Here is a 25,540-nt window from a genome sequence, read left to right on the forward strand (position 1 = left end):
CGGGCAATAACGCGCCAACCACGCCCCAAGACGCTCTGCCCTACTACCAGCCCAACTCGTACAGTGCTGCCAACGCGCCGAGCGGATACACATCCGCCCCAGGTAAGTCGCGTCTCCACCTCGTGGACAGGCAGCCAGACAAGACAGACCGAGACCTATCGTCTGTCGAGGAGGCGCGGGGAACCTTGCCAGCTGATCAATCTCTTGTGGTTCCAGACCAGACCGACATGATGGCCCAAACCGTGCCGCGACAGTCCTACCTGCAGTCTTATCACACATCCAACTCGCCCGCGTCTGTCGCCTCACCATCTGGCCATGACCAGAGGACAATGTACGGCCAGCACCAGCAGCAGCCGCTGCAGCAGCAGATGCACCAGTCTTACTACCCGCAACCTCCCCAGCAGCAGCACTATGGCTCCATGCCTCAGGGATCCATGGGCCAGCAGGCCGCCGCCTCGCCCTACGCGCAGCACACGCCTCAGCCCCAGCCCAGCATGATGATGTCGCACCAACCCCACCAGCAGCAGCAAATTCCCCAGCACCCAAGCCAACATGCCCAGGCCGCCATGGCCGCCAGCCCTCGTCACCCGCAGAAGATCGATACGCACCAGCAGGTGCCTCAGCTTCAGAGGCCGTCGGCTTCGGGCCCCATTGGAGGTCCCTCCCCGGGCGCCCAGAACGGCGGTCAGCTCTCGACACCTACGGGCTCAGCATCTGGTGTGAATCCCAACGCGGCGCCCGGCCCGATCCCTGCCACGACCCCTCTTGTCGTTAGGCAAGACGGCAATGGCGTGCAGTGGATTGCGTTCGAATACTCGCGGGATCGGGTCAAGATGGAGTACACCATCCGGTGCGACGTGGAGTCTGTTGATACCGATCAGCTCAAGACCGAGTTCAAGACAGAGAACTGCGTGTATCCTCGCGCCTGCTGTCCCAAAGATCAATATCGCGGCAATCGGCTGCAGTACGAGACGGAGTGCAATACTGTGGGATGGGCTCTGGCACAGCTGAATCCTCCTCTGCGCGGCAAGCGCGGTCTGATCCAGCGAGCAGTCGACAGCTGGCGGAACAGCAACCAGGACCCACGGCTGCGCAGCAGAAGGGTTCGGCGTATGGCTAAGATGACTCACCGCAAGAGCCAGCCTGCCACTCCTGCCCACATGGGCGGTCCAGGCGGCCCTCAGGGCATGCCCACAGGTCCCATGGGCGCCGCGCCTATGGGTAAGCCCGGCATGAACATGGGCGGTCACATGGGCCACGGCAATCCTGATGGCCACCACGGCGAAGAAGTCGGTATGTACCAGATGTGATGTGTCTGTGTGTGCGCGCGCGCGCTCTACGATTGTTGTGATACCTTTTCTTCCCTTTTTTTCTTTTTCTTTCTCTCTCTGCAGACAATACCGTTAAATGTGTGGTCGCGCTTGGTCTTGTCTCTGTTCTTATGTGTGTGTTTGTGTGTGCGGTGTGTATGTGTGGATATCGCACTTGGGAATCTTGGGAGCTTGTCTTTTTTTCCTCTTCTTGTTTTTCCTTTCCTCGTCTTTTCTTCTTTTTTCCCTTTGTTCTATACGGCGCCGCCGACTCATATACATACAAGGCTTCAGAAGCTTGTCTGGCGACAGAGTGCTCGGCATATCATTGAAAAAAGAGGGAACACCTGTACATTACACTAGTTGGCTGCTGCGTTGGGTGTTTAGTTTTGTTCTGCTGATCTTTCTGGCGAGAGAGAAAGAAGAGAGGAGGCACGGCGTCGCATCGCGCTGCATTCACCTGCAGTTGCGTGCGCTGGTTCGCCCGTTGCCCATCTCAGCAGCAGTTTGCAACAACAACAAGACACACACACTTCAGCTCATTTTTGTGGTCCAGAGGCTACAGTCAAGTCTCAACAAAAAGGGCCCTGTTTATATCGCGAACTATCATTTTTTTTGCATGCTTCTCCTCAGACCCTTACCCTCCCTACCTTCCCTGCGCAAGTTGCTGCACCACCCATGCTCTCGCTTACCTGTCTCTGGATGCTATTTCCGTCCTCCCACCCACACCCTTTCCTCAAAGCAGCAAGCGTGTCCGCAGATCCTAGGATCCTCAAACACTCACTGTGGATGTATACTGATGACCTCCTCGCCCCTATAGGTGACGGTGACTATATGGATGAGCAACATCACCACCATCACCAGGCACCTGCTGGCCAGGCCGGTGGCGGCCCCGAGGATACCCGCCACGCTCAGGTCTTCAACAGCGGCTACGGCAGCTACGGCAGCAACGCCCCGGCCAGCAGCTCGTCCATGCCGTCGCTGCAGGACACGCTTAGCAATGGTCACCAGGCCGTCGCCGCCACCCGCCGTGGAGGATCACGACAGCCCAACGGCGACGAGCCCGAAGACCTCTTCCCAGATATCCCCGAGGCCAAGAAGCGAAAATTCATCCTCGTCGAGGACAGTGACCGACAGAGCCGCCTCAGGGTCCGCGTCACCCTCGATGGGGTAGACACCCGCGAGATTCCTGACTCCTTCCGCAAGAGCTCGTCCGTCTACCCTCGGAGCTACTTCCCTCGGGAGATGCAGAGCCCCCCGCCCAGCGCTACAGGCTCGAGGTTCTTCGAGGGAGATCTCAGTGATGTGGAGGATGATGGCAGCGCCGAGACAGATGGCCGACGTGCTGGCAGGGGCGTCAGCGGCAGAGGAAAGACCATGGTCAAGGTGCCCTGCAGTGATGGTTCCGACATTGAGCTGGCCATCCCCAAGATGCGTAAAGCCATTCGGGGCAAGGAAGTCCGCCTCAATGACCTGGGATACCGCATGGCATGGCTGCAGAGCCGCGTCTTTGCCGGCCGCCCCGTTTTCCTCCAGCGCGCCCTGGACTGCTACCGCAACAAGACCAAGCAGGCCATCGAGTCCATCATGCAAGATGTCAAGACTGCCGCTCCACACTACGAGACACGTGTTGGCAAGCGCAGGTGGACAGAGAAGAGTCGCCGCGCCGACAAGAAGGACGATGAGTCCTAGAAAAGGACTTCCAGCAGATGGGTGACCTACAGATCGTCATATTGGCCTTTTGTCATCATTCAGACTGTTTTCCTTTTCCCCCTCCACCACCTTTCACTTGTGTGTGTGTGTGTGTGTGTGTGTGCGTATGGCCTTGAAACACGAATTCGCCCATGTCGCGTGTTGAACCTTTTTTTTCTTTCTAGGAGGCTTGTTTGCTTGCGTTTGACCGAGAAAGCGACTGTGCGCAAGCCTGATCTCTTGTTATTCTCCTTTTTCTTCTCTTGGGCCTCTCTATCGTCGCAGATCATGCCATACTGCACCTGCAGACTTGGTCGATATCATCAACAATGGGTCGCGCGGCGCCGGGGTTTTCGGTCTGTACAAAGCATATATTGAACCCGGCCCCCCAGTGACAATTTTCTTTTCCCTTTTCGATACTTGTCTCGTGAAGTCACTACGCAAACGAGATTACGACCTAGACGATGACTTCAGAGATACCAAGGAAAGAAAAGAGAGAAAAACGGAAAAAGGAAAAGAAAATCTGGACAATGGGGAACAAAAATATCGGCAAAGAAGTCGGCACCGCGGGCCGGGGGGGGGGTTTATCAAAAAAAAAAATTACACCAAAAGAAGCCGATGGCTTGGTCGCTCAGGCGAACTTCATGAAACGAGGAAGGGGAAAAAAGGAGAAGACAAAAAATCCGACTATGGTCTGTTTTCGATTCTGATTTTGTTGTTTTACTTCGCACGAGGCTTCGAAACCTTGTTGGTGACATTTCGGGGAGGTGAACGTTGTTGTGGTGAGGAGGAAAGAAGGCGGGGGGAGGCCGGTTTTGTCATTCTGTTTTGTTGACTTTTGCGATTGTGGGGGGGGGGGGGGGATGGGACCCTCTGGCCTTGGGGTCTGATCGATATCAATATGCTGAATCTGCTGTGCAGGAAGCATTCTTTAGATTTCCGGGCAGTCTCTATTAGGTCGGGGAAGGGAATGGAGGGGTTTGTTGTCCTTGATCGATCTCTCTAGCTATATGCTGCAAACAGATTCGCCGTGTTCACCCTATGGATATCTTCTCCCTCTCTCTCTCTTTCGTCCTCTTGGAAGTAAGTGATATATGTCGACGCTTGAGAGTATCTGATGGATAGTAGTCGTCCGAGTCTGTATTCTCACCAGGGGTGACCTGTCTCTCTTTTGTTCCCCGCATGGGAAATACTGAGAGGCTGCTTACTACTATAGTCCTTACTAGCGGTACGGTACCTGAGTACAACAACAGCAAGGGCCAGCCCAGGGAAAACCAGACGGCAGATCCTTGCCACCGTTGACGCTATCATTGTCTTGTCTGTTGTACGTTCCGTTCCTCTGGTAACATGCTAGAAGGGGGGGTTGTTCCTTGTTGGTTTTTGGATTTTTTTTTTTTGGAGGGATGTTTCTCGAGCACCTTTGATAAACCAGGGACCATCCATGATAAACGAACCTAAGCAACCACTACAATGGCGGCCAGTCGGTTGGTAACAAGTGTTTGCACCATACAGTCACCTGCAATGGCATATGGCATATTTTGAGTAGGTAATGTGGGGGCCGGTGGCTGGCAGGGTTAACATCTGCCCCCTATGTGAGAAATCTCTAGTAATGTATTTTCTTCATGTGGGACGCTTGGATATCAACTGCTGGTGGTGTAACTGCTGCCTCGGAAATACTGAAGAGGAATAAAAAGAAGGGGGAGAGGGGGAAGAGAAGTTGGGTATCAAGCCACGTCGAATTAATTCTGTCCATAGCCCCCCCCCCTACAAACAACAAGTAAAAGCCAAACATAATATCTCAACAAACGAAAGAAAGAAAAGAAAGAAAAGAAAGAAAGAAAAGAAAGAAAGAAAAGAAAGAAAGAAAAGAAAGAAAGAAAAGAAAGAAAGAAAAGAAAGAAAGAAAAGAAAGAAAGAAAAGAAAGAAAGAAAAGAAAGAAAGAAAAGAAAGAAAAGAAAGAAAGAAAGAAAGAAAGAAGAAGAAGAAAAAAAAAAGGGGGGGGGGAAACCGGGCATCACTCGTCCCCATCCATAACTAGAAAAACATCCCTCCCACGAAGCCTCCCAACCTCCCAAGCCCCCAAGTGCCTTTCCCCCCTCCAAGCATGCAGCCTCACCAGCACCTCTGGTTCCTCCTCCTCCTCCTCCTCCATTGCGCCGCCACCACCAGCAGCACCACCTCTTCCCTGCTTCTTCTGCTGCTGCTGCTGCCCCCGCCTTTTGTGAGCCCGGTACCTGGGCACCTCGTCCCTGCCGAGCAGCACCGTGCACAGGCCGGCGCTGGTGTGCTGGATGTCGGCGGCGGTGATGCGGTGGTTGAGGAAGACTTCCTGGTCGTATTTGTCGCTGGCGCGGCGGAAGGAGAGCTGGAGGCCAGAGGCGGGGTACTGTTTTCCCTCTCTATTTAGTTGGCTTATTTTCGATTTTTGTGTGTGTTTGGGGGGAAGAGTTGGGGAGTTTACGTTTGGTTGGGGGGGGGGGGAGATGACTTACAATGGGATCACGGCTCTCTTGGGGCCGGCGGAAGGAGACGCGGAGGTAGGGGGAGAAGGGGTCTGGGGCCATAAAGGACTCGGGTAGTATGGTGTAGCGAGACATTTTTCCTTCTTCTCTGTTTTGTTTTGAAGAACACAAGAAGTTGTTGTTGTTGTTGGCAATGATACTTCTTTCCCCCCCCTTCCTTCCTCCGTAGGCTTCTTTCTTCCCTGTGTTCGATTGAAGGAATGGCCGGCCAGAATAGGAAGCAGTGATTATTCTCGAAATCGTGTAGGAATCGATAGGTTGTAGGTTCCTGGGTTATAAATGTGTGCAACGCAAGACTGCTTGAGAGCTCTCTTCCTTTTTGAAAAGAAGACTGCCCGCCCACAAACATTGGCATCAAGGCAATGGGGTTCTACAATACATGTTTGCTATATAATTGTCGCATTATAGTAAACAAGAAATTCTTGGCCGAAAAGGGTAAACTAGTAAACAAGGCCAGCCAATCAACAGCCTCGACACTTTTGAAAGGGATGGTGGGTGAGCAAGGGTGCGTTGGTAGCAAGGCTGCATTCAGCATTCCTCACGAAGGGTTTTCAAGGATCTAAGTAATCTCTGATGACCTTTGGAAAATACTAAGATCCTTCTCCCCCTGTCCGTGGTGTGGTGTGTGTGTGTGTGTGTGTGTGTGTGTGTGTGGCTGACCTGGGCAGTCATTGGGGGGAGGGGGGGGCATGTCACGAAGCAGCGTTGTCCCGGCTGACAGGCACGCCCAAGGTTGCTGGGCAATGTTTTTTTCCCACTAGGTTTTCTGTTGCCATGGTATTTTGTGGCGCTGCAAACAACAGATCGGGAGGATGATGATGTACAGTAGATTTCTCTCTTTATATTCATAAAACTTGAGTCTTCTCTGTCTTTGTATGGGACGCGAAACTCGAGCCATTCGTTGATAAGGCTGACAGTGCATGGTGCATGGGCTTTGAAGTACAACGTTTTGTTTTGTATCTGTGTTTAATTCATTATTCATCATAGTATACAACAGAACGCCATCTGCATATGAAGGCCCGAACAGCTTCTTAGGGAAGTAGATCAGCTCCATCACCAAAATTCGCTCAACACAGCTGTTACGCTGTCTCCTCTAATTGGATGCCATCCTCCGCAGCCCTCACGATGCTCAATGTACCTCATGATTGACCAACGTCGGGTCCCTTCTTGAGACCCTGGCTCGAGCCACCGCTGGCAGGGACACCCTCCAGAGCAGCACCCTTTTCTGGCTCCGGCATGGGCGCCGCCTTCTTGGTACCAGCGACCTCGTTTGGCTTTGTTCAAAAAGGGGACATCAGTCACTGAGATCATGCAATATCGAGGAGGAGAATGCTTACCAGATCCTTGCCGGCGCCGTGGGCAATCTGGTTGACGTTCGCGTCGACGGCGTTGTGGGCAATGTGACCTTCTCCCTGGCGAGGCATGTTGTGCTGTGTGATGTTGTGCTTGGTTATGGATCTATGCAAGACGATTGGGGTTGTTTGGTTCAGAAAGTTTTGCTGTAATGCTGATTTTTTTCCTTTCGGTTTTAATGAGGTTAAAGATGTTAATTGAAAAATAAAGCTCTCAATCGCTTAAGGACTCACTGGCAGGTAGCTTATGTATGTATGGATTTTATCTTTCACTTTTGACGTCATGCTCAAGATGTCAGTTTGATGTCAGTTTGATGTCATCCATTGTCTGTGACGATGGTCTCTGAGTGGTCCGTCAAGGTTAAAACGGTGGAGTAGGTTCTGTGGCCCAGGCCCAGGCACGCCAACGGACCACATGCTCCGCCTGACGATTCCGCTGTGTACAAAGGACGGTACAGATTTTCAGGTCTCAGGCCCCCCCCCTTTCTCTCCTTTGAACGTGCTGGGAGACCCTCCCTGCTGTAGATCTGAGCTGGAGCTGCTATGGTGGGGTGTAATCTCAGCACCTGCCATCATAGCTTTCATTGTTATAGCACTTACCCTTTGGCACTTGTAGAGCTGTTGTGGGTCTAATCAAAGCTACTACGTACTGTAGTATTGCCCTGGTTCCTAGTACAGCATCTACTACTTACAAGTCTTGCCTTTCTGAGAGCCTCGACAAGGCTCGCGTTGAAAGGAAACACAGAGTCAGAGACGGAACGGAGAGAAGAGAGCGGGCGCGCAAGCAAGACGGCATGTGCATATGCACTCGCCCGCTGCTCAGCCACTCGCGACTGTCAGCACTACTAACGTGCAGGTTGCCTCGTCTTCGTCTTCGTCCCACGCGACTCCTTCTCCCTCGAATCAGCACTCCACCTTGGCGAGGCTTGCGAGTGGGCTCGAGCCTCTCCACCAACAGCAATATGGCGGGGAAGACCGACAGGAACACGTTTGTGCTCGAAGGGTATGGCAAGGTGCCAGTCAAGGCGCCAGGCCTGGAGAAGGACCAGCTGGAGGAGTGGCCTGCTTTCAAGGTATTTCTTTTGGAATTTGTGTTGTGCATAGTTGCTGATGCGTCTCTTCTGTCAATTTAGAACTGGTTCTCGACCTTGAATAGCTCCCTCGCCCTCCAGTCTCGGCCGTCGCACCCCTTCCACAAGGATCCCTACCGGCTCAAGAGCATCGACATCGACTCGTACAGCATGTTTGGCGAGAGGATTGGCTTCCTCAAGCTGACAGCAGATGTGTCCACCGCCAGCGGCTCCAGACTACCCGGCGTTGTCTTCCTGCGCGGCCCAGCCGTTGCGATGCTCGTCGTTCTCATCCCCGACGACCAACCCGAGGGCTCGTTTGAGGAGGCATACGTGATTCTCACCGTCCAGCCCCGTATAGCTGCTGGCAGTCTGAGGTTTGTTGAGCTGCCTGCCGGAATGCTCGATGATAAGAGCAACTTTGCTGGTGCCGCAGCCCAGGAGATCGAGGAAGAGCTCGGCATGGTCATTAAAGAGGAGGAGCTGACCTGCCTTAGCGACAAGGCGGCCGAGATCAGGAGGGCGAGAGATGCAGACAGCAAGCCCAACGCGGTGGACTTGCAGGAGACACTCCCCTTTGCCATGTATCCCTCCGCTGGGGGGTGTGACGAGTATATCAAGATCTTTTCTCATGAGAAACGAGTGCGGAGAGACACACTGCAAGAATGGGAGGGCAAGTACGGTGGCCTACGGGATGAGGGCGAGAAGATTACCCTCAAGCTTGTGCCCCTCGAGGACCTCTGGCTGGAGGGCGGCATGGACTCAAAGGCTCTCGCCGCGGCGACTCTCTACAGGCAGCTTAGAGGATGGGAGAAAGAGCACAAGCAGAAGAAGAAGTGAAGCGAGCGCTGATGGGACTGCTATGCACCGGAAATCGGGGTCCAGGTTGCCCGGAAGAAGACTACAGCCTGAATTGTTTGGCCAGCTCCAGTCCCTCGGCCAGCGTGCCCACCCGGGCGTCGATGGCATACCCTTCGGCCTCCAGCCTTTTGCACTCATCCCACAGCCTGTTCAAGGGGACGTAGAAGACCTCGATGAACTCGTTCTCCTCCAGCTCCGGCTTGAGGTCTTGGTTCTCGGGGAGGCTCATGTCGATCGAGACATGAACCATGACGACGTTGGTGTTGCAGAATCCGGGGTCTAAGTGTGTTAGAGGTAGTGCGCGGTCAGCCAGTCATGTTTCTGTCTCTTTCTTTTTATATTCCTTCTGGACGATCAGGAAGGGGGGGGGGGGGCGTTGAACGTTGCCAGAGATCGCACCATTGAACATGAGGGGCGACTTCTCCGTCACCTTGCCCACATAGCCAGTCTCCTCCTTGAGCTCCCGAACAGCTGCCTGCTCCGCCGTCTCGCCCTTGTCAATGAGGCCTGCGGGGACCTCGATGGTGACCTTGTCTGTCGGAGGGCGATACTGCTTCTGGAGCACAATTTCGGGGCCTAGAGCAGAAGGGCAAAAGCGATTCGCACTTGTCAGCCCAATGTATCGCAAGAAGGGGGAAAGAAGGGAAAGCATGCGAGTCGAGCCATTGCATGTTTTGTAGTCCCGTACCGGTCGACTTCTCCAGAATGGCTACAATGCCAACGCCATCGATATCAGTTCCTTGGGGACGAGTCGTACGTTCACAAGACTCCCAGTCCCTGACCTTGCCAGTAGGATCCTTGTATTGAATTCTGAGGTAAATGTATCTCTTTAGTGCTCAATTCTTCTCCAGGCCAGCCAGCCAGCCAGCTGTAGGGCCCCTTGCCTGTGTGAGTGATTTGATTTGTATATTACTTACTTGACCATCTTGGTCCATATGGCCTCGTTCTCGGCCTGCTCATGAGTAACTGATTAGAAAACCGGAGTACCTTGAAGATCGACGGGGCTTCGGGATGAGTGTGTAGGAGCTCACCAGCGGGCCAGTAGACAAGACTTTGGCGTTTTCTAAAGACATTGTGAGGTCCTCCTGGCTTCCTGGTCTTTCTTATGTACACACTGTTGCCCAAAAGTGTTTCGTCTGTTGCGATGTGTGTGTGTGTGCGCGCGCGTGACTATACTTTGGCACCTCTTCCCTAGGACGCGCTGGGAGCTGCTGTGATGTTTGACGTCAATGGCGGGACATATTATGAAGAAAGGCAGGGGTCTCTGTGGTGGGGCTCCAGGGGCTATAGTAGTAGAACACTGTTGGTGTGGACCCTGAGTTACAGTACGGTGAACCCTTGATTACTACTTTGTGGTATCACTGTGACATGCATTGCTACAAACTATAGCCAAAATTCATTATTGAGTTTAACAGTCCAACACAAATCGCACTCATGCACCACCACGAACCAGCTGAGATTCGACTTGGGTTTCAAGTCGAGATACAAACAACCAGGCACATCAACAAATCCTTTTATTATTAAAGAAAAAGTACGTATAATCTATATCGAGTCTGGTTCAATTGAGGGGAGAGAACAAAGATCGATCGCTCGCTCTGTGGCCTGCTGAACATACACGAAATCCACACCAAGTCCACGACGTGCCCCGTGGCGAGAGGTCTGGCGAAAGGATTCACAAAAATTAACATAGATGGGCTTATAGTGCTTTGGTTCAGCAAACAGTGTACTGTTTCGTCTGTCTTCGTCTCGGCGACTGAATTTTTTTTTGGGGGCGGGGGGAGGGCGGGTGGAAACAAGTCAGTTTTCCGGTGTACCACCAGCAACCACAGCTTCTGCCACCACTAACCCCTACCCTCCTCCTCCTCCTCCTCCCTTGGCTCCGCGAACGAGTAGAATTTCAAGAGACAAGTACATATGGCGCTCCCCAGTACTAGTCTTCTCCATCGCCTGCTTCTTCGATATGGCCATCGTCATCGCCATGCCCGTCTGAGCAGCCCTCCTCGAGCAAGGGTCCTGCGGCGAGATGCCACCCGCTCCTTCTCTTGCTGCTGGGGACGAGAATCCATTGTGCAAGGGACCCGCCGCCCATGACGGGCTGGCTGTGGCCTGAGAAAGGGTAAGCTAGAAGTGAGCATCTGCCTCGCATGTGAGGAGGGCCTCCAGATGTGGGCTTTTGTGACGTCGAATCAAGCAGTCGCTGCCTTGATCCTGCCGTTTGTTTGGTGTCGCTCAGGAAACACGACCAGGAGCTGCTGCTTCACTACGCCACGAAGCGGTATAGTTGGTCCTGAAGCAATGTATGTTGTTCTCTCGTCCTCTCCACAGCAACTTGTTTGAGACGCACTGGCTGACCGAGCCGTCTCGAAGAAAGCAAGCGTCTTACTACCTAACCCTCGAGAGCCTCAACTTCGTCATCATGCTTACCTTCATCCTGTCTTTCTTCAACATTGTCTGCTATTATAGGAAACGCAGGATCCCCCCCCCCCCTCCTCAAAGACCTCTGGCTGGGCCGCTGGTCGGTCCTCCTCCTCATCGCAGCCGACATGTTGATCACCGTCTCCACCACGCCTCTTCTCTATAGCCTCGGACTGATCCTCCTAGCTGGCGGGTGCGGTCTCCCGCCGTCGCTCCGCAGCCTGCTCAACGTGCTGCTCGAGCCGCACAACGTCGGGACACTTAACACGCTAATCAGGTTCCTCGAGACCCTGGGGTCAGGCTCGGCGCCCTCAAGGTCCTGTAGAGGGGGGTCGAGCTGGGCGGGTTTGGATTGGGCTTCCTTTTGCGGTGCGGACGGGGACTACTTATGCGGCGGCGGCGATTATCTTTTGGTATCGGATAAGGCAGGTGCTGGAGAGGGAAATTTTGGAGGAGGGATCATGTGGTATAGAGAGAAGGGGGCATTGTGAAGTTCTTATACGGCTTTCATTATGTATATTTTCGGTTGAGAGCACATAATTGAATAGGCCATGTCCATGCGTGGGGATATCTATGCATATTCCAGGTGGATTGCGCATATACTTTACTGTATTCATCTCGCAAAACACTACATGGTAGATGTATGTACAATTACGTAGTAAAAGAAGGTGGGGGGATATCGTTTTGCTTCTTAAAATATAAATTAAAATAAGAAATACGAAAAGGGACAATGGGAAGGAAAGAAAAGTAGGAAGGATCAGGGATCAAAGGAAAGCCACCGCACAGAGACTACTATGAATTAGTGAAGGTCTACATCGTACTTGCCAAGCGCGCCTTTCTCTCTCTCTTTCCCTTAAAAGTCGATGAAAGTGGCCTGACTTGATCCTCGAACCAAAGTACTTTCCCTAGCGATATGGAAGGTACGATTGCAATGAGCCATACACAACACAGAACTCTTCAAAATGCAAACGGAAAGAGTCGTTGACCTAAATGGTCTTAGCATGATCCTATCCTGTGCGATCTGACCACCCCAAACATCTGTCAAGAACAAACAAAAAAACGGCATGCAAGAAGAGAAGGTGCGTCAGACGGTCTTTGCCGAGATGGGGAGTTGAGCTCCTCAGCCCCTGAAAGCCAATCTGGGTGGGGCTCCAAACAAACCGATCGCCAGGGGAATTTTCCGACTAAAGACGGAGACTGTCTACTTTGCACACAAGCACAGCAGAGCTCGAGAGCGCAACAGAAATTGCATGAGTGAACGGATTGTTTTCTCGGTTCTCGCTCTCGCCTGCTTGCCGGGAAGAGCTTGTCTGCGGCGATACGAAAAAGAAGAAGCAAAAAGGCAGCCACGAAGCGCGTTGGTCTCCTTTAGACCACAACCTACTACGACGAGATGGGAAATTTTAAATTGGTTGACCCCCTCAACGGCGCAGGGCTGAACGCCTCAGGGCCTGGATGGCCCCTCCCTTTCTGTTCTCTTTCCCTCTTTTGGGATGGGACATGAGAGGTCACGGCCTCTTTTTCTTCTTTCTCCTTCTTTCTCTTCTTCTCCTGTCCACTTAGCCAGTCAGACGGAGGATGACAAGGTTAACACCCTTTTCTTGGATGATAGGCTATTTGGCTTCGATGGCTCACAGCTTGATGCCCACGTCACCCACCCAACCGCCCTCCAGAAAACAGACCAGAATAGACAAACGAACAGCGAAAACAGCAAAAATCATTACGACTCCAGGCATACATGCTATGCGGGCATGCCAGAGACAACAAAAAGTGATGGATCGTACAGCAGGATCTTGTTAAGTCCAGGCAGACACGCCCAGGAGTCGGGAATCTCTCCTTTTTCCTTTGCACCACCCTCTGGCCACCTCCCCCCTGGCTCAATGCTTGGCGGATATTATTCACGACATATCCCGGGTTGGGTGATGAGCAAGCCCTAAATGGACATCTCATCAACGATCACACGAGGTGTGACACCAGGGTCAACCCCAGGGCCTAACCCAATTGGCGCCTCACCGCGTCTTACTGCATTCCTTTTTTGGGTCATCACTTGGCCGAATTCATAATGTGAACATCAGTGGGTGAGGGTTCCACTCTCACAGATGGGCGCGCGGCACGGGGAATCAATCATCATCAAAGATGAAGAGGAATGAATCCACGAGGGTTGCCAACACACATGCACACAGTCAGTAGAGTGTATCGATTGATTGACTGACTGCCTGACTGATGAATCAACTGGCTGCCGATTTGCCTGCCATCCAGTCAAAGTGATCGAGCAGTGATGATTATTTTATTTACTCCTTACTGACTATCGACCCTTTTCTTCTGTCCAGTGTCGGTACAACTCCACCAACTAACTCCTAACGCCCAAATCTGGGCCGCCCTCTGATGAACACGAGTTGAAGGGTTTCGACTGCAACCCACACATACTCTCTCTCTCTCTCTCTTACTCTTTGCGGCCCTTGTTGGAAATGCACCTCCTGTCACGTCGACATCGCATCCATCTGTCTGACAGGCTAGTACTCCTTTATCTCGCCGACGAGAACCAAGAAGAGTCGCAGTCTGTCACTCTGTGACTCTCCCAGTCCCTCGGGTAGACACACAGACAAGCGGGACCCCTAGAAACGAGGACCCCTTGTGAGGTTGCATCTGTTCAAGGTTGCCCTGCAGCGCTACACATTTGTTTGTTGAAGCCGCTGTGGACCCTGGCTCCACCTGCACGCTTCCTCCGTACCCTCGAACCTCTTGTCGACCTCCAGACTCGACCACGACCCTCTCTTCATATGTCCTCCGGTCTGCCCAGTCACACACCCACCCACCCACACCTTGTGGTTCCGAGAATCTTCTCCCTGCGATAGCAGAAGAAATTCTGATCGTCACATCGCTGACGTCCTCAACCGCCGCCCGTTTATGCTTCGTCTCTGACGTGGGGGATCTGACAAAGCCAGGGTTCTTTTTTCGTTTATTTTTTGTTGGTTCTTCTCCTTTGGGGGAGAAGGGACCTCTTATGTGCCCCTCTCTCTACCTTGCCCACAGTTCACTCACTCGTTCAACTCATTCTCACTACTCAAAGTGCTTGTGTATGGTCTGCGTCGATCGGGGCCACACAATTCGTTTTTCTCGCCCTTGAGAGAATTACTCACTCACAAACACATATTCTCTCTCTCTCCTGGTCAAGATGGACTGATAGCAAAAACAGGCAACTTCTCCTTGTTGTATCTGCTAAGCTTTTGCTGTCTCCTACCATTGTCGCTCCTTTTTACTACGCTACACACATGTTATATGTCGACAATTCAACTCATCCACTCAATAATGATATTTTTAATCCACACATAAAAAAGAAGAGAAAACTAATCACACGGTCGACCAAACGCTTCTCAATTTCCCTCACAATAAGTGTCAGCCAGCACATTATACAGGCCACAAAGAAGGGGGATATCACGAGAAAATGGTGTCGTTTTTTGGCCTCAAGTTTGGCACCGATAAGCGGAAGTACGTCACAGCACCAGTCTCATCCACGACGCTCCATCCTTTCTCTCTCTTTCTCTTTCGCTTTCTCTTTCTCTTCTCTTGAAAAGAACCATAGCTAATGCATTCCCACCTTCTGCAGAAAGGTGCCAGCGGAGCCGGAACCAGAAATTCAGCATTGGAAGCGCCTTGACCCAAATGTTTCCGAACACAACTTTGCATGGCGTGCCCAGCGCGAAGAAGCCCTCAAGGCCAGCACCAGCCGGCCCAGGACGGCGCACGGGAGCTCGTATGCCAGCAGCATCATCAGCCTCCCCGATGGCGAGCGCCCAGGAACACCAAGTAGCAGCAGTGCCGCCCACGCCGGACTAGGTCCTATGGGCAGTGGTCATGGCCTGAAGTCGTTCAGGTCCGAGGCGAACCTGAAGCTGAGCAGCCTGCGCGCGGGTAATCTGTCGTCGACAAGCCTTGCCCTGCCGTCTGATGCAAACCTTAAGCTCAGCAGCCTCAGGGCGGGGAATCTGTCGTCGACGAGTCTGGCTATGCCGCCCACGAGGCGGCTTGGGGGAGATCTTGACGCCAGGCCCGGGACGGCACACTCGATGCGTGAGATGAGCGGAAGAGGAGGAGCAGCAGCAGCAGGAGGAAGAAGTGGAGAAGTACGGCGCCCGACCCTTGATATCAACTTCACAACCATATCGTCACCATCAGCAAGCTTCAGCGGCGGTTCGCCACAGAGCCTCCTGGGACAGTATGAGCTCGTGTCACCCATCAAAAGCGACTCGGAGTCTCTGCTGGGCGAGGAGCCGGAAAAGGTGGCCAACGATATCACTGCTAGGATCACGCGGGAGGAGGAGGAGCTAGTTAGGATGAGGGGTCCTACAACGGGGATTAAAGGCCCAGGAGTCGTCCAGAAAGGGCCTGCAACGCCCGAGATACAGAGGAGAGATTTTGCCGCCCCCGCCTTGGGGACAGCAGCAGCAGCAACAACAACAACAACAGCAGCAGCAGCAGCAGCAGCATACCCATCACCACCGGCTTCGATTGAGGGTGATCAGCAGCAACACAACGTACCTTCGATACTGGTCCCTGGACCGAGAGACAGCACCGTCAAGCCTCATGCTCCTGCATCTCCTGCTCTTGGGGATATGGTGCGTCCAGTGAGCAGAGGGCGGCAGCCGCAGCGGCGGCGGCAGCAGCAGCAGCAGCAGCAGCAGCAGGATGTCACTTATCGCCACGTACCTCAGAATTCCATCTCGCAGGACTGGCGTCGCCGGTATGATGTTGGCGCTGACAAGCCCGATGTCGTCACTGCGGTTCCGGACGTGAAGGTTGTTGTAGTAGAAGAGCCCTCGATAATCATATCACCACTAAACGCTAACCCAAGTACAGCAGCAGGAGGAGGAGGAGGAGATGGGCCTTCAAGCAGCAAGAACAGCAGCAGAAGTGGTGGCCTCGAGGCGGGCTCAAGCAGAAGCAGAGAACGGAGCCGTACTGAAGATAACCTCTCACACAGGTTCCTGATGCTGAGCCCACGAGAGCCCGTACGCGGGGCCACAGTCCCAGGGGCCAGATCGCCACGATCGCCACTCTTCCAGGAGATGAATCCCTTCTATACACACAGTGAAGAGGAGGAAGGAGGAGAAGGAGAAGAACACGAAGAGCCCACCTTCGACCACCGTAGCGCCACTACGAATGCGCCGTACGGCCTCCCATCACCGCCTCTCTCCCACCGCCAACACCCGAGCGACGGACAGGACAGGAAGCCAGTGGTGCGGACCGTGGGGGCCAAACGAGACACCGTCCTTGTGGGCGCGTCTGGGCGCGAGAGCCTCGGCCTGCAGATCGACAAGTTTGAGAAGTCCCTGCAGCAAGCACAGGCCATGTCGGCGCTTGAGATGAAAGCAGACGCAGCGACAGTGCCGGCAGCAGATCTCACGACCTCGAGGATCATCATCCGCAGCCGCGCAAATAGTAATGCCAGCAGCAACTACAGTGACATCTCGGAGTCACCCATGACCATCGAGCAGCCGCTGTTCTCGCCCAAGCCCTTTCCCCTGAGTCCCAGGCCCATGAGCCCTGCCTCGGGACGGCCCAGGTTAAACGCCGCGCCACCTGGTCGGCCGACTCTGGCGGTGGCCCCCGACAGCCCCCTGGAACAGCTAAGGAAGAAGACGGCTGATATTATCCTCCCACGACTGGCCACGCCGGAGCCTAGGCCGGAGAGTCCTGCTGCTGCTGCAGCAGCAGCAGTTGTTGCAGGAGGCGCAGGAGGAGCGGTGCGGGCGAGGGTCGGCGCCATCCCACGCAGTCGACCATCTCTGGAAGAGGCTGAAGAAGTGAACAAGGCCAGTGCCGTGGTGGCGACGACGACAGCAGGGCTCACGCGCTTTGCAAGCCCAGAAGGTTGCGATGTCCACGTTGAGCGAAGCGAGAGCCCCCGTAGCGTCCAGGGCTCCTTCGGAGGCACCTCCAGCCCGCTCGGGATCGAGAGCCCCATCCTGCAGAGCATGACGCGACCGAGCCCGACATCCCTCGAGCAGACCATAGCGGACGACCTGACCAGCGCGAGCACATCGCCCTCGGAAAGCCCCGGCCTTGTGGGCAGCTACAGCGTCTTCTCGCCGCCGCCGGCCGCCAAACGCTCAGCTGGCGCGCCGAGATCGGTCAAAACGGAATGGTATGGGCCTGCTCCCATGCCGCCTCCTACATCGCCGCTACCTATCCCGGAGAAGAGTGCGCGGCGGATGAACACGGTGCCCGAGGTCGCATTGCCACAGCAACAGCCGCAACAGCAGCTGTCGACCTCGAGCCCTTCAGGATCCTCATCAACAACAGCACCAATCCCCACACCCACGTCGACTGGAGGGCTGGCGTCCCCACCTTTGATCGCCTCCGAGGCGAGGAGCAGTGGCAGTAGTAGCCCCAGCAACCCGAACTGGCCGTTACCCGTGCCCAGCGCCTCTCCCTCCTGGTCATCCCCTGTAAAAGAGGGCGGCGGCGTCGGATTCAGCGCCCGTCGATCCTTACTGCCAGACAAGCGCGCCCCGCCTGCTCCCCTCAACATCGCCGCGACCAAGTATGCCGACGACGGCGGCGGCCATGAGGGGCCCTGGACACCAGATCCGCTGGTCGCACGGCAGCATGGACGATCTCCTCTTCCTCTTCCTCCTCCGCCTCCTGATGCTGCCGATGGTGGTGACGCACTGCTCCTCCCCGGAGAGGATAAGAGTTCTGCCATCGGCGTGGCGCGGGGTTTGTCGATCAAGTACGACCAGGCGCGGGACGTGGAGAGGCGGACGGCCGCAGTCAGGGCGCGGGAGAAAGCGAGGATGGTGGTGGAACAACAGCATCAGGCTACTACTGGTGCTTCTGCTGGTGCTGCTGGTACTTCTTTGTGGAAGACTGCCGAGGAGGCGGCGCGGGTGAAGAAGCAGCAGGCGGCGGCGCGGGAGGCCCGGGAGCTAGCGGAGAGGATTCGGAGGCCTAATGATGGGTTGAGGAGCCCTACTGGGATTGCTGATGAGCAGGGCGTTCGGTTTATTTGAAGGGATGGCTTGGTTGGAAGATATGACATGTGCACACACACACACACACACACATGTATGTATATGTATGCATGAACATGCGTAGATTTGTATGAGACATCCGATTTGGGAAACGGAAGGGAGGGGAAATATTGAGATTCTCTTTGGCTTTTCTAATCATGGAGTTCTTACATTACCATAGCACGTCCTTGGATGTTTTTCTGTTTGGGAGGGGGGAACATTGTCCTGTACTCTGGGCATCACTGGGTGGAAGGAATGCTGGGATGAACAGGAGCCACGGCTTTGGCAGTTCGTTTTCGTCGTGAAATAACGTCCATAACTGAACTCACTTCCATCCGCCGTCTTGCAAGTTCTAATTGGTGTATTGAAATGGTCTTCTCATTTTGTTTCATGTACACATGAATCTTCACTTTCCTCTAATGACCCAACATGATGGGGATGAGCAACCAAAACCGACAACAACAACAATAATAAATTACACAAAGAGATGCCAGTCACAATCTCTTCAGAGTCTTTTATCAGTGGTATTTGAACCAAGACTTGGAAAAATAATTCGACTCACATCGTTATCCCGTCGGGCGAGCTCGTCATCGGCATCGGGATCTCACCATCTCTACCCATGTGGAGACGGCAGGCTGGGCGTTGCTCTAGATAGGGCTCCATATAACTACTTAATATTTACACACAACAAGATGGAATTAAATGGTCAACTTGGACGAGTCTCATCAAGGTTATTTATAATTCCTATACACTGAGTATCTATGCAGACTCTCACTTGATCTTTCTCTTCTTTTTTTAAAACCCATGGATCTCGACACGGACGTCCTCATCATCGGCGCCGGTCTGTCAGGACTCGGCTTCGCGATTCAGCTACAAAAGACATACGGCACCACCACCTGCAAGTTTGAGATTATAGAAAAGTCGGATTCGGTTGGCGGCACGTGGTGGTTGAATTCCTACCCAGGCTGTGGCTGTGATGTGAGTGGAATCTAACGGAAAAGGCTGCCACCGTAATCCGTGCTGTAGCCTCTTACAGACAGAAGAAGGATGAAAGCCTTCCCTGACCACTCAAAACAGGTTCCCTCGCACTTCTACTCCTACTCATGGGCCCTTAACCCAAATTGGACCCGCAAGTACGCCCTTCAGCCGGAAATTCACGCCTACCTAGGTGACCTCGCCACCAGGTACGACATAGAAAGACACACCCGCCTCCACACCGCCGTGCAAGGAGCCGTCTGGGACGAGCAGACAGCCACATGGCTCGTCACTCTTTGTGACCAAGTCACGGGCGAGACAGCCAAGAGACGGTGCAAGGTCCTCGTCTCCGCGGTGGGGTCTCTGTCCGTGCCTCGAGAGTGTGAGATTCCGGGAGCAGACAAGTTCCAAGGAAGACTGTTCCACACTGCAAGGTGGGATCATGACTTTGACTGGGCGGGTAAGGACGTCGTCATCATAGGAAACGGCTGCAGCGCCACACAGATCGTGCCCAGTATCAGCGAAGGAGGAGACACGCAAGCAGTACACAAGGTCACGCAGTTCAGCCGCCAGGCACACTGGCTCTCACCACGCCAACAGTTCGAGTACTCAACCATTTTCAAACTCACCATGCGTTGGGTGCCGTTTGCGATGCGGGTCTATAGGGCGTGGCTGTACTACGAGAAGGAGGTTGATTTTTTGGGCTACCGGATGAACAAAGGAGGTGCTGGCGTGAGAGCAGGCTGGACAAAAACGGCAGCAGAGTACATCCGTGCCAACGCACCCGAGAAATATCGCGAGTTTCTTGTGCCGACAACCGAGGTTGGGTGCAAGAGAAGGGTGAATGATACGGACTACCTGGCTGCGTTGCACAGGGACAATGTTGAGCTGGTGTATGATGACCCTGTCGAGGAGATCGTTAGGGAGGGAGTGGTGACAAGGTCGGGCCGGTTTGTTGGTGCGGATGCAGTGGTGCTGGCGAATGGGTTTCAGACCAAGAAGATGTTGTTCCCGATGGAGATTGTCGGGAGGGGAGGTGTCAGTCTGCATGAACACGTTCGTACACCACGCTCCCTCTCTCCCTCGCTCCTCTTCTCCTCTTCTTTCTTTTTTCCTGTCTCGAAGCTGACCTTCAGCAGTGGACCAGCGTGAGCGAGGGCGTGCCCTCTGCATACTTTGGCACATGTGTCTCGAATGCGCCCAACTTCTTCATGCTCATGGGTCCCAACTCGGTCAGTGGGCACGTGTCTGTTGTTTATACCAGCGAGTGCCAGACCAACTTTATCCTGCGCATGATCAGGCCCATCATGTCGAGGCTTGAAGAACAACACCGTCAGCAGCAAGCCTCCTGGTGGCTCTCACCATTGCAGCTGCTCAGATTTGTCTGGAGGAGTTGTAGCAGGAAGACGGACGTCGTGGCGGTGAAGCCCGAGGCGGAGAGGCGGGATCTCGAGGAGACGCAGACGAGGGCAAAAGAGCTGGTGTGGGCGTCCGGGTGCACGAGCTGGGGGGTGGACGAGGTGACGGGTCGAAACTTTGCCATGTATCCGGACTGGCAGTTTGTGTTTTGGTTTAGAAGCTTCTGGATCAGGTGGCGAGACTTTTCACTGTGGACTACGTCGTCGGGAGGATATGGAAAGGGCAAGTCCAAGTCGAAGACGGTCTGACATAGTTCTGTTTTCCCCCACCAGTTGTGTAAGGAAGGTGCAAGCAACAGGGGGTGTTGTACAGTAGTAGACTACAGTGTGTAGAAGGGGTTTTCCTCAAGGCAGAACAATTACCAAACCCTTCCTCACTCCCCAGTTACTTGTGGTTGGGCCGCAAGTACAGTATACTTACCAACTCACATCCAAGGACAAAAATATGATCAAACCATCGTGGCAAAGCCAAGAAATGGGCAAGGATATGAAAGGACAATAAGAAAGGATAGCATAGTGATGCAGGGTCCTCGTCTCATATGCGGGTGCTGCTGATGATGTGAAGCTCTGGTGGGGCCAAACCCCGCTGATGATCATCATCAGGCGTGCTGTCCGTGGAGAATAAGAGAACGGCAAAAGAGGCAGCCACCGCCAGCCAACACATTCTCAGCTGTGTATGTGACGTGTGACCTCTAGACCTATGAGAAAAGGCAGTGCGATCAAGTATTGGACGCCTCACTGCATAGTACTACAGTATTACTTGTATTTGTGAATGGTTGGTTGGTTATAGGCCCTGTTTCTCGAAATTCATTGTTGGACAGTCTAGAAACCAACCAACAAACAACAAGAGGAGAGGAGGACCTTGAAGGTCAGCCGGCAAGCCCTACTCTGACTTGTGTTCCAGAGCCAGAAGAAATCCACAATAGAGAACAACAGATCATCAAAGCCGCCACTGCGGACAGCAAAGCACAGCACAGGCAGAGCATGACAGGACAGGACACAACATAATGTGAGGGAAACACAGTGGTGGCCACCCCCACCCCCGCCACCAGCACCAACACCAACCAAGGCTTGAAGCTTGTCGTTGTTGTTGTGGTTGTCTGGACCCCCCCCCCCCCTCCTCACCCCTCGTGTTGAGTCCAGACCCCTGAAAGTTTCAGCCAAGCCAAACCAGCAATAAGCTTCCACTGTCCAAAGAAACCGCCCTGCCAAGCACACAGCTCTTCTCCAGCGTGTCTTTTTGTGGGGATGAGACCCCTCAGCTACAAGAGCTCTACTGGTGATCAGTGGTGACAACACAGAACAAGAGGCCCCATGTGCACAGCCTCTCTTGTGCTTTAGTAAATTTGGTCTGGGGGCTGGAAGCTGGCCAGACGATGGTGATGAGATGGCAGTGCATTGATGAGAGAGCCAATCCAGATTTGCATCATCTTTGTTGCTGCTGTTGTTATTGATGCTGGGGGGTTCTATTGGAAGAGGATGGAGATGATCTGATGTAATACGTAACAAGGTGTCTCCATATGTGTACATAGTATGTGTGTGTGATGCACAGATGCTGTCTTGTGCCATGGAATAAGCATAATCCAAGCATATATAAAGGGGCATCTTCAACCTGTCTATCCTCCCCTTCTTCTCTTCTTTTCAGCAGACTCAACCAAACACAAGACAAGACAAGACATCTTATCACGTCATCCAACAAGACCACAATACTACCACATCTTACTCACTTACCTATACTCTCATCATGTTTGGCAACGACAATGACGATGGTAAGCAGAGCTTCCCCCACCCCCTCCGTTACTACCACTACCACTACCACTACCACTGCCACCCTGCCCATCTTCTTCCTATTTTTTACCGCGATATACTGTACTTACACATACAACCTGTTTTGCAGACCGCCGTGAGCGCCGTGACGACAGGCCCGACTTCTACAACCACGAAGGAGGCGACCGCGGCCACGAGAAGAAGGACGATGACCACGAGATTCTCGGCACCCTAGGCGGAGCCATCGCAGGCGGCCTCGGCGGCCACGCCCTGGGCAACAAGGCCGGCGGCCACGGCATCGCGGGCGGCATCCTGGGGGCGGTGGCGGGCGCCTTTGCGGGCCACGAGGCCGAGGAGAAGATCGAGGACTGGAAGGACGACCGGGACGAGAAGAAGCACGCCGAGGAGAGGCGCGAGCAAGACGAGCGCCGCCGGGAGGAAGATCTCGACCGCCGTGAGCGGGATGAGAACCGGCGCGAGGAGGATGAGCGCCGTCGGGAGGATGAGCGCCGTCGGGAGGACGAGGACCGCCACCGCGGACCCGAGGGCGGGCCTCGTGGCGACTTTGTCGAGGTCACCGTCCAGCCTGGCGATACCCTCCGCGGCATCGCTGCCCGGTTCGACCACTGCTCCTTTGAGGACATTGCCAGGCAGAACAACATTGAAAACCCGGACCTGATCTACCCTGGTCAAGTCCTGCAGGTGCCCGCCCGGAGGTAGTGGTATAAGTCGCGCAGGTTCCACGACACGACCAAACTTTGAGGCCTGAGAGAGGAAGAAAAGAGGCCCATGCGTACTCTGTGGAATATTCCAAGTGAGCAGAGAAGCAGACAGCACAATTGAGAGTATCCAGACAACTTGACACGCACACACGCACACACGCACACACACAGAAGACTTGATGATGACCTCGATGCCTGCTTATTTTCAATGATCCTAGTGGTTGTAATGTTCACTTTGCACAAACATACCTGTAAAAAGAAAACAAGAGTATTGACTAGGAAAAAGAAAACCTTGAGAGTCCACAAAGTAGTCATCTAGAACACGGCCCAGTGACGCGACTAATGCAAGCCCCATTTGGGAGGACGGTGCTGCCCGTTCTGGGTGGGCATGTTCAGATTCCAGCCCTTGACGATAACCACTGTATCCCCACCGAGATTGTGACGCCGAGCAGGGGTTGTTGGATGGCGCTTTGGTGGCAAGGAGGGGATTATTTTGTAGTGGCTCTTCTTCATAGTACTGTGGTACAGTAGAAAACACAGAGAGAGAGAGAGAGAGAGAGAGCGAGGAGGGGACCGGAAAAGTACAGGGGGGATGGGGAAGGAGGAAGGAAGAAGAAAAAAAAGAAGCAAAAAAAATTCAGACCCTACTACTAGCGCGGCGCAGATAGCCCAGTCTAGTTAGTGCGCACCACTTACCATAGTAGTGTATCGTACATATCTCACAACTTCCTCCTCTTCTTCAACGTTCAACGAGGATGATCTGAATTCTCTCTCCCCCTCTCGTTCGACCTTCGAAAACACACAAGGCACACCGATCCATGTGCCAACCAGAATCTTCATCATTATAACACCACAGCAGGCGACTTGAAGTCTTTGCGCTCTGCTGCAGGGGAAGGATAGAAAGACTTATCCAGGCAAATTCATTTCATCCATCACTAGCATTGTCATTATCATCATCATCAGCAGCATTACTTACTCTACCAGTATTGTACATTTTAATCACGACTCACAACCTGAGTGAGGTTATATGAATTGTCTCAAATACACACTCTTCTTATCGACACGGCAAAGATGACAAACACCACCACCACCGAGTCGGCGTCCAACAAGGCGCTGGAGGACTCTGGCTACAACACCAACACCGGTGGCCCTGTCGAGACGCACGTCTACGCCTCGAGCGGCGAGGAGGAGCACGAGGTCGCCCACGATGAGAACGAGGCCGTGGCAGAGGGTCTGAGCAAGATCGAGGCCCGCAACGTCCGCTGGTACTCGTACTTCACCACCTGGGACTTCTGGCTCGTCGTCGCCCTGGGCCAGTTCCTCTGCGTGTGCAACACCGCCACCAGCGTCTTCACCACCCTCCTTGCCGACTACGGCACCTCCGTCCCGGCCTTCCAGACCTTCTTCAACTACGTCCTGCTGAGCCTCGTCTACATCCCCTACATGTTCTACCGCTACGGCTGGCGCAAGGTCTTCCGCATCGTCTACAAGGACGGCTGGCGCTACTTCATCCTGTCCTTCCTTGACGTCGAGGGCAACTACTTCACCGTCCTCGCCTACCGCTACACCAACCTCCTCAGCGCCCAGCTGCTCAACTTCTGGTCCATCGTCTGTGTCGTCATCGTCTCTTTCCTGCTCCTCCGCGTCCGCTACCGGCCCTTCCAGATCCTCGGCATCCTCGTCGCCTGTGGCGGCATGGGCATGCTGCTCGGCTCTGACGCCATGACCAGCGGCACCGCCGGCGGCGCCCCGAACAAGGTCAAGGGCGACCTGTTTGGCCTCGCCGGCGCCACCTGCTACGGCCTCAGCAACGTCTTCGAGGAGTGGTACGTCTCGCGCCGCCCGCTCTACGAGGTCCTGTCCTTCATGGGCTTCATCGGCATGTTTGTCGGCGGCGCCACCGCCGCCATCTTTGACCGCTACACCTTCCAGCAGGCCACCTGGAACGGCCCCGTCATCGGCTACATCGTCGGCTACACCCTCGCCCTCTTTGTCTTTTACACTTTCGCCCCCTTCATCCTGCGCATGGGCTCCGCCGCCTTCTTCGACATCAGCCTGCTCACCGGCAACTTCTGGGGCATCATCATCGGCATCCACGTCTTTGGCTACACCGTGGCCACCCTGTACCCCATTGCCTTTGTCCTGATCATCCTGGGCCTTATCGTCTACTTCCTCGCTGGGAGCATGCTGGGTGACTCGAAGAAGCCGTGGCTGGGGGCCAACCAGGAGGCCGGCGTCGCGGGCTTTGGGACAGCTAAGCTTAAGGCTCTTAACGAGGCGAGGAAGCAGGGCATGATTGCTCGGGAACAGGCTGTGTAAGAGATGTGTGTGTGTGTGTGTGTGTAGAGGTGTGTGAGAAAGGCGGGGGGGGGGGGCAATGTTTCTGGGGGTGTTCTGAACCTGATTTGTGAAAGGAGCACAT

General features: G+C 54.0%; 7 protein-coding genes across 7 annotated transcripts; 5 read left to right on the forward strand and 2 right to left on the reverse strand.

Annotated features, from left to right (window-relative positions):
* Positions 1–566: 566 nt before the first annotated feature.
* On the forward strand, positions 567–3,002 carry M406DRAFT_258392 (uncharacterized protein; the record flags this gene model as incomplete). Its single annotated transcript, XM_040917230.1, has 2 exons — positions 567–1,293; positions 2,131–3,002. 2 exons carry the CDS (start codon positions 567–569, stop codon positions 3,000–3,002), a joined length of 1,599 nt encoding a protein of 532 aa, XP_040776122.1.
* Positions 3,003–5,017: 2,015 nt separating this feature from the next.
* M406DRAFT_331474 (uncharacterized protein) lies at positions 5,018–5,600 on the reverse strand (the record flags this gene model as incomplete). Its single annotated transcript, XM_040920635.1, has 2 exons — positions 5,018–5,389; positions 5,496–5,600. The coding sequence occupies 2 exons, from the start codon at positions 5,598–5,600 to the stop codon at positions 5,018–5,020; spliced, it is 477 nt and encodes a 158-aa protein (XP_040776123.1).
* An 878-nt stretch (positions 5,601–6,478) lies between these two features.
* M406DRAFT_322927 (uncharacterized protein) lies at positions 6,479–7,073 on the reverse strand. The gene is made up of 2 exons (XM_040919711.1): positions 6,863–7,073; positions 6,479–6,799 (listed from the first exon to the last, which is right to left on the reverse strand). Exons 1-2 carry the CDS (start codon positions 6,947–6,949, stop codon positions 6,665–6,667), a joined length of 222 nt encoding a protein of 73 aa, XP_040776124.1. The 5' UTR covers positions 6,950–7,073; the 3' UTR covers positions 6,479–6,664.
* Positions 7,074–7,790: 717 nt separating this feature from the next.
* Positions 7,791–9,257, forward strand: M406DRAFT_322928 (uncharacterized protein; the record flags this gene model as incomplete). The annotated part of the gene is made up of 2 exons (XM_040919712.1): positions 7,791–7,950; positions 8,011–9,257. Coding segments are annotated over exons 1-2 (746 nt in total), but the record flags the coding sequence as incomplete, so codon positions are not given.
* A 9,783-nt stretch (positions 9,258–19,040) lies between these two features.
* M406DRAFT_258897 (FAD/NAD(P)-binding domain-containing protein) lies at positions 19,041–20,878 on the forward strand (the record flags this gene model as incomplete). The annotated part of the gene is made up of 4 exons (XM_040917262.1): positions 19,041–19,214; positions 19,314–20,267; positions 20,351–20,562; positions 20,611–20,878. The coding sequence occupies 4 exons, from the start codon at positions 19,041–19,043 to the stop codon at positions 20,876–20,878; spliced, it is 1,608 nt and encodes a 535-aa protein (XP_040776126.1).
* Positions 20,879–22,283: 1,405 nt separating this feature from the next.
* Positions 22,284–22,884, forward strand: M406DRAFT_322929 (uncharacterized protein; the record flags this gene model as incomplete). Its single annotated transcript, XM_040919713.1, has 2 exons — positions 22,284–22,398; positions 22,527–22,884. Coding segments are annotated over exons 1-2 (255 nt in total), but the record flags the coding sequence as incomplete, so codon positions are not given.
* A 1,305-nt stretch (positions 22,885–24,189) lies between these two features.
* M406DRAFT_340631 (DUF914-domain-containing protein) lies at positions 24,190–25,437 on the forward strand (the record flags this gene model as incomplete). The annotated part of the gene is made up of 2 exons (XM_040921574.1): positions 24,190–24,262; positions 24,347–25,437. The coding sequence occupies 2 exons, from the start codon at positions 24,190–24,192 to the stop codon at positions 25,435–25,437; spliced, it is 1,164 nt and encodes a 387-aa protein (XP_040776128.1).
* Between the last annotated feature and the right edge of the window lie 103 nt (positions 25,438–25,540).

The sequence above is a fragment of the Cryphonectria parasitica genome, assembly GCF_011745365.1.
Source record: "Cryphonectria parasitica EP155 unplaced genomic scaffold M406scaffold_5, whole genome shotgun sequence".
NCBI lineage: Eukaryota > Fungi > Ascomycota > Sordariomycetes > Diaporthales > Cryphonectriaceae > Cryphonectria > Cryphonectria parasitica.

Bases quoted from the DNA above. Each gene is read 5' to 3' on its own strand.
- M406DRAFT_322927 (XM_040919711.1), bottom strand. From the start codon at position 6,949: ATGCCTCGCCAGGGAGAAGGTCACATTGCCCACAACGCCGTCGACGCG. The intron at 6,800-6,862 runs GTAAGCATTCTC...TTTTGAACAAAG, and splicing joins ACGGCGCCGGCAAGGATCTG to CCAAACGAGGTCGCTGGTAC.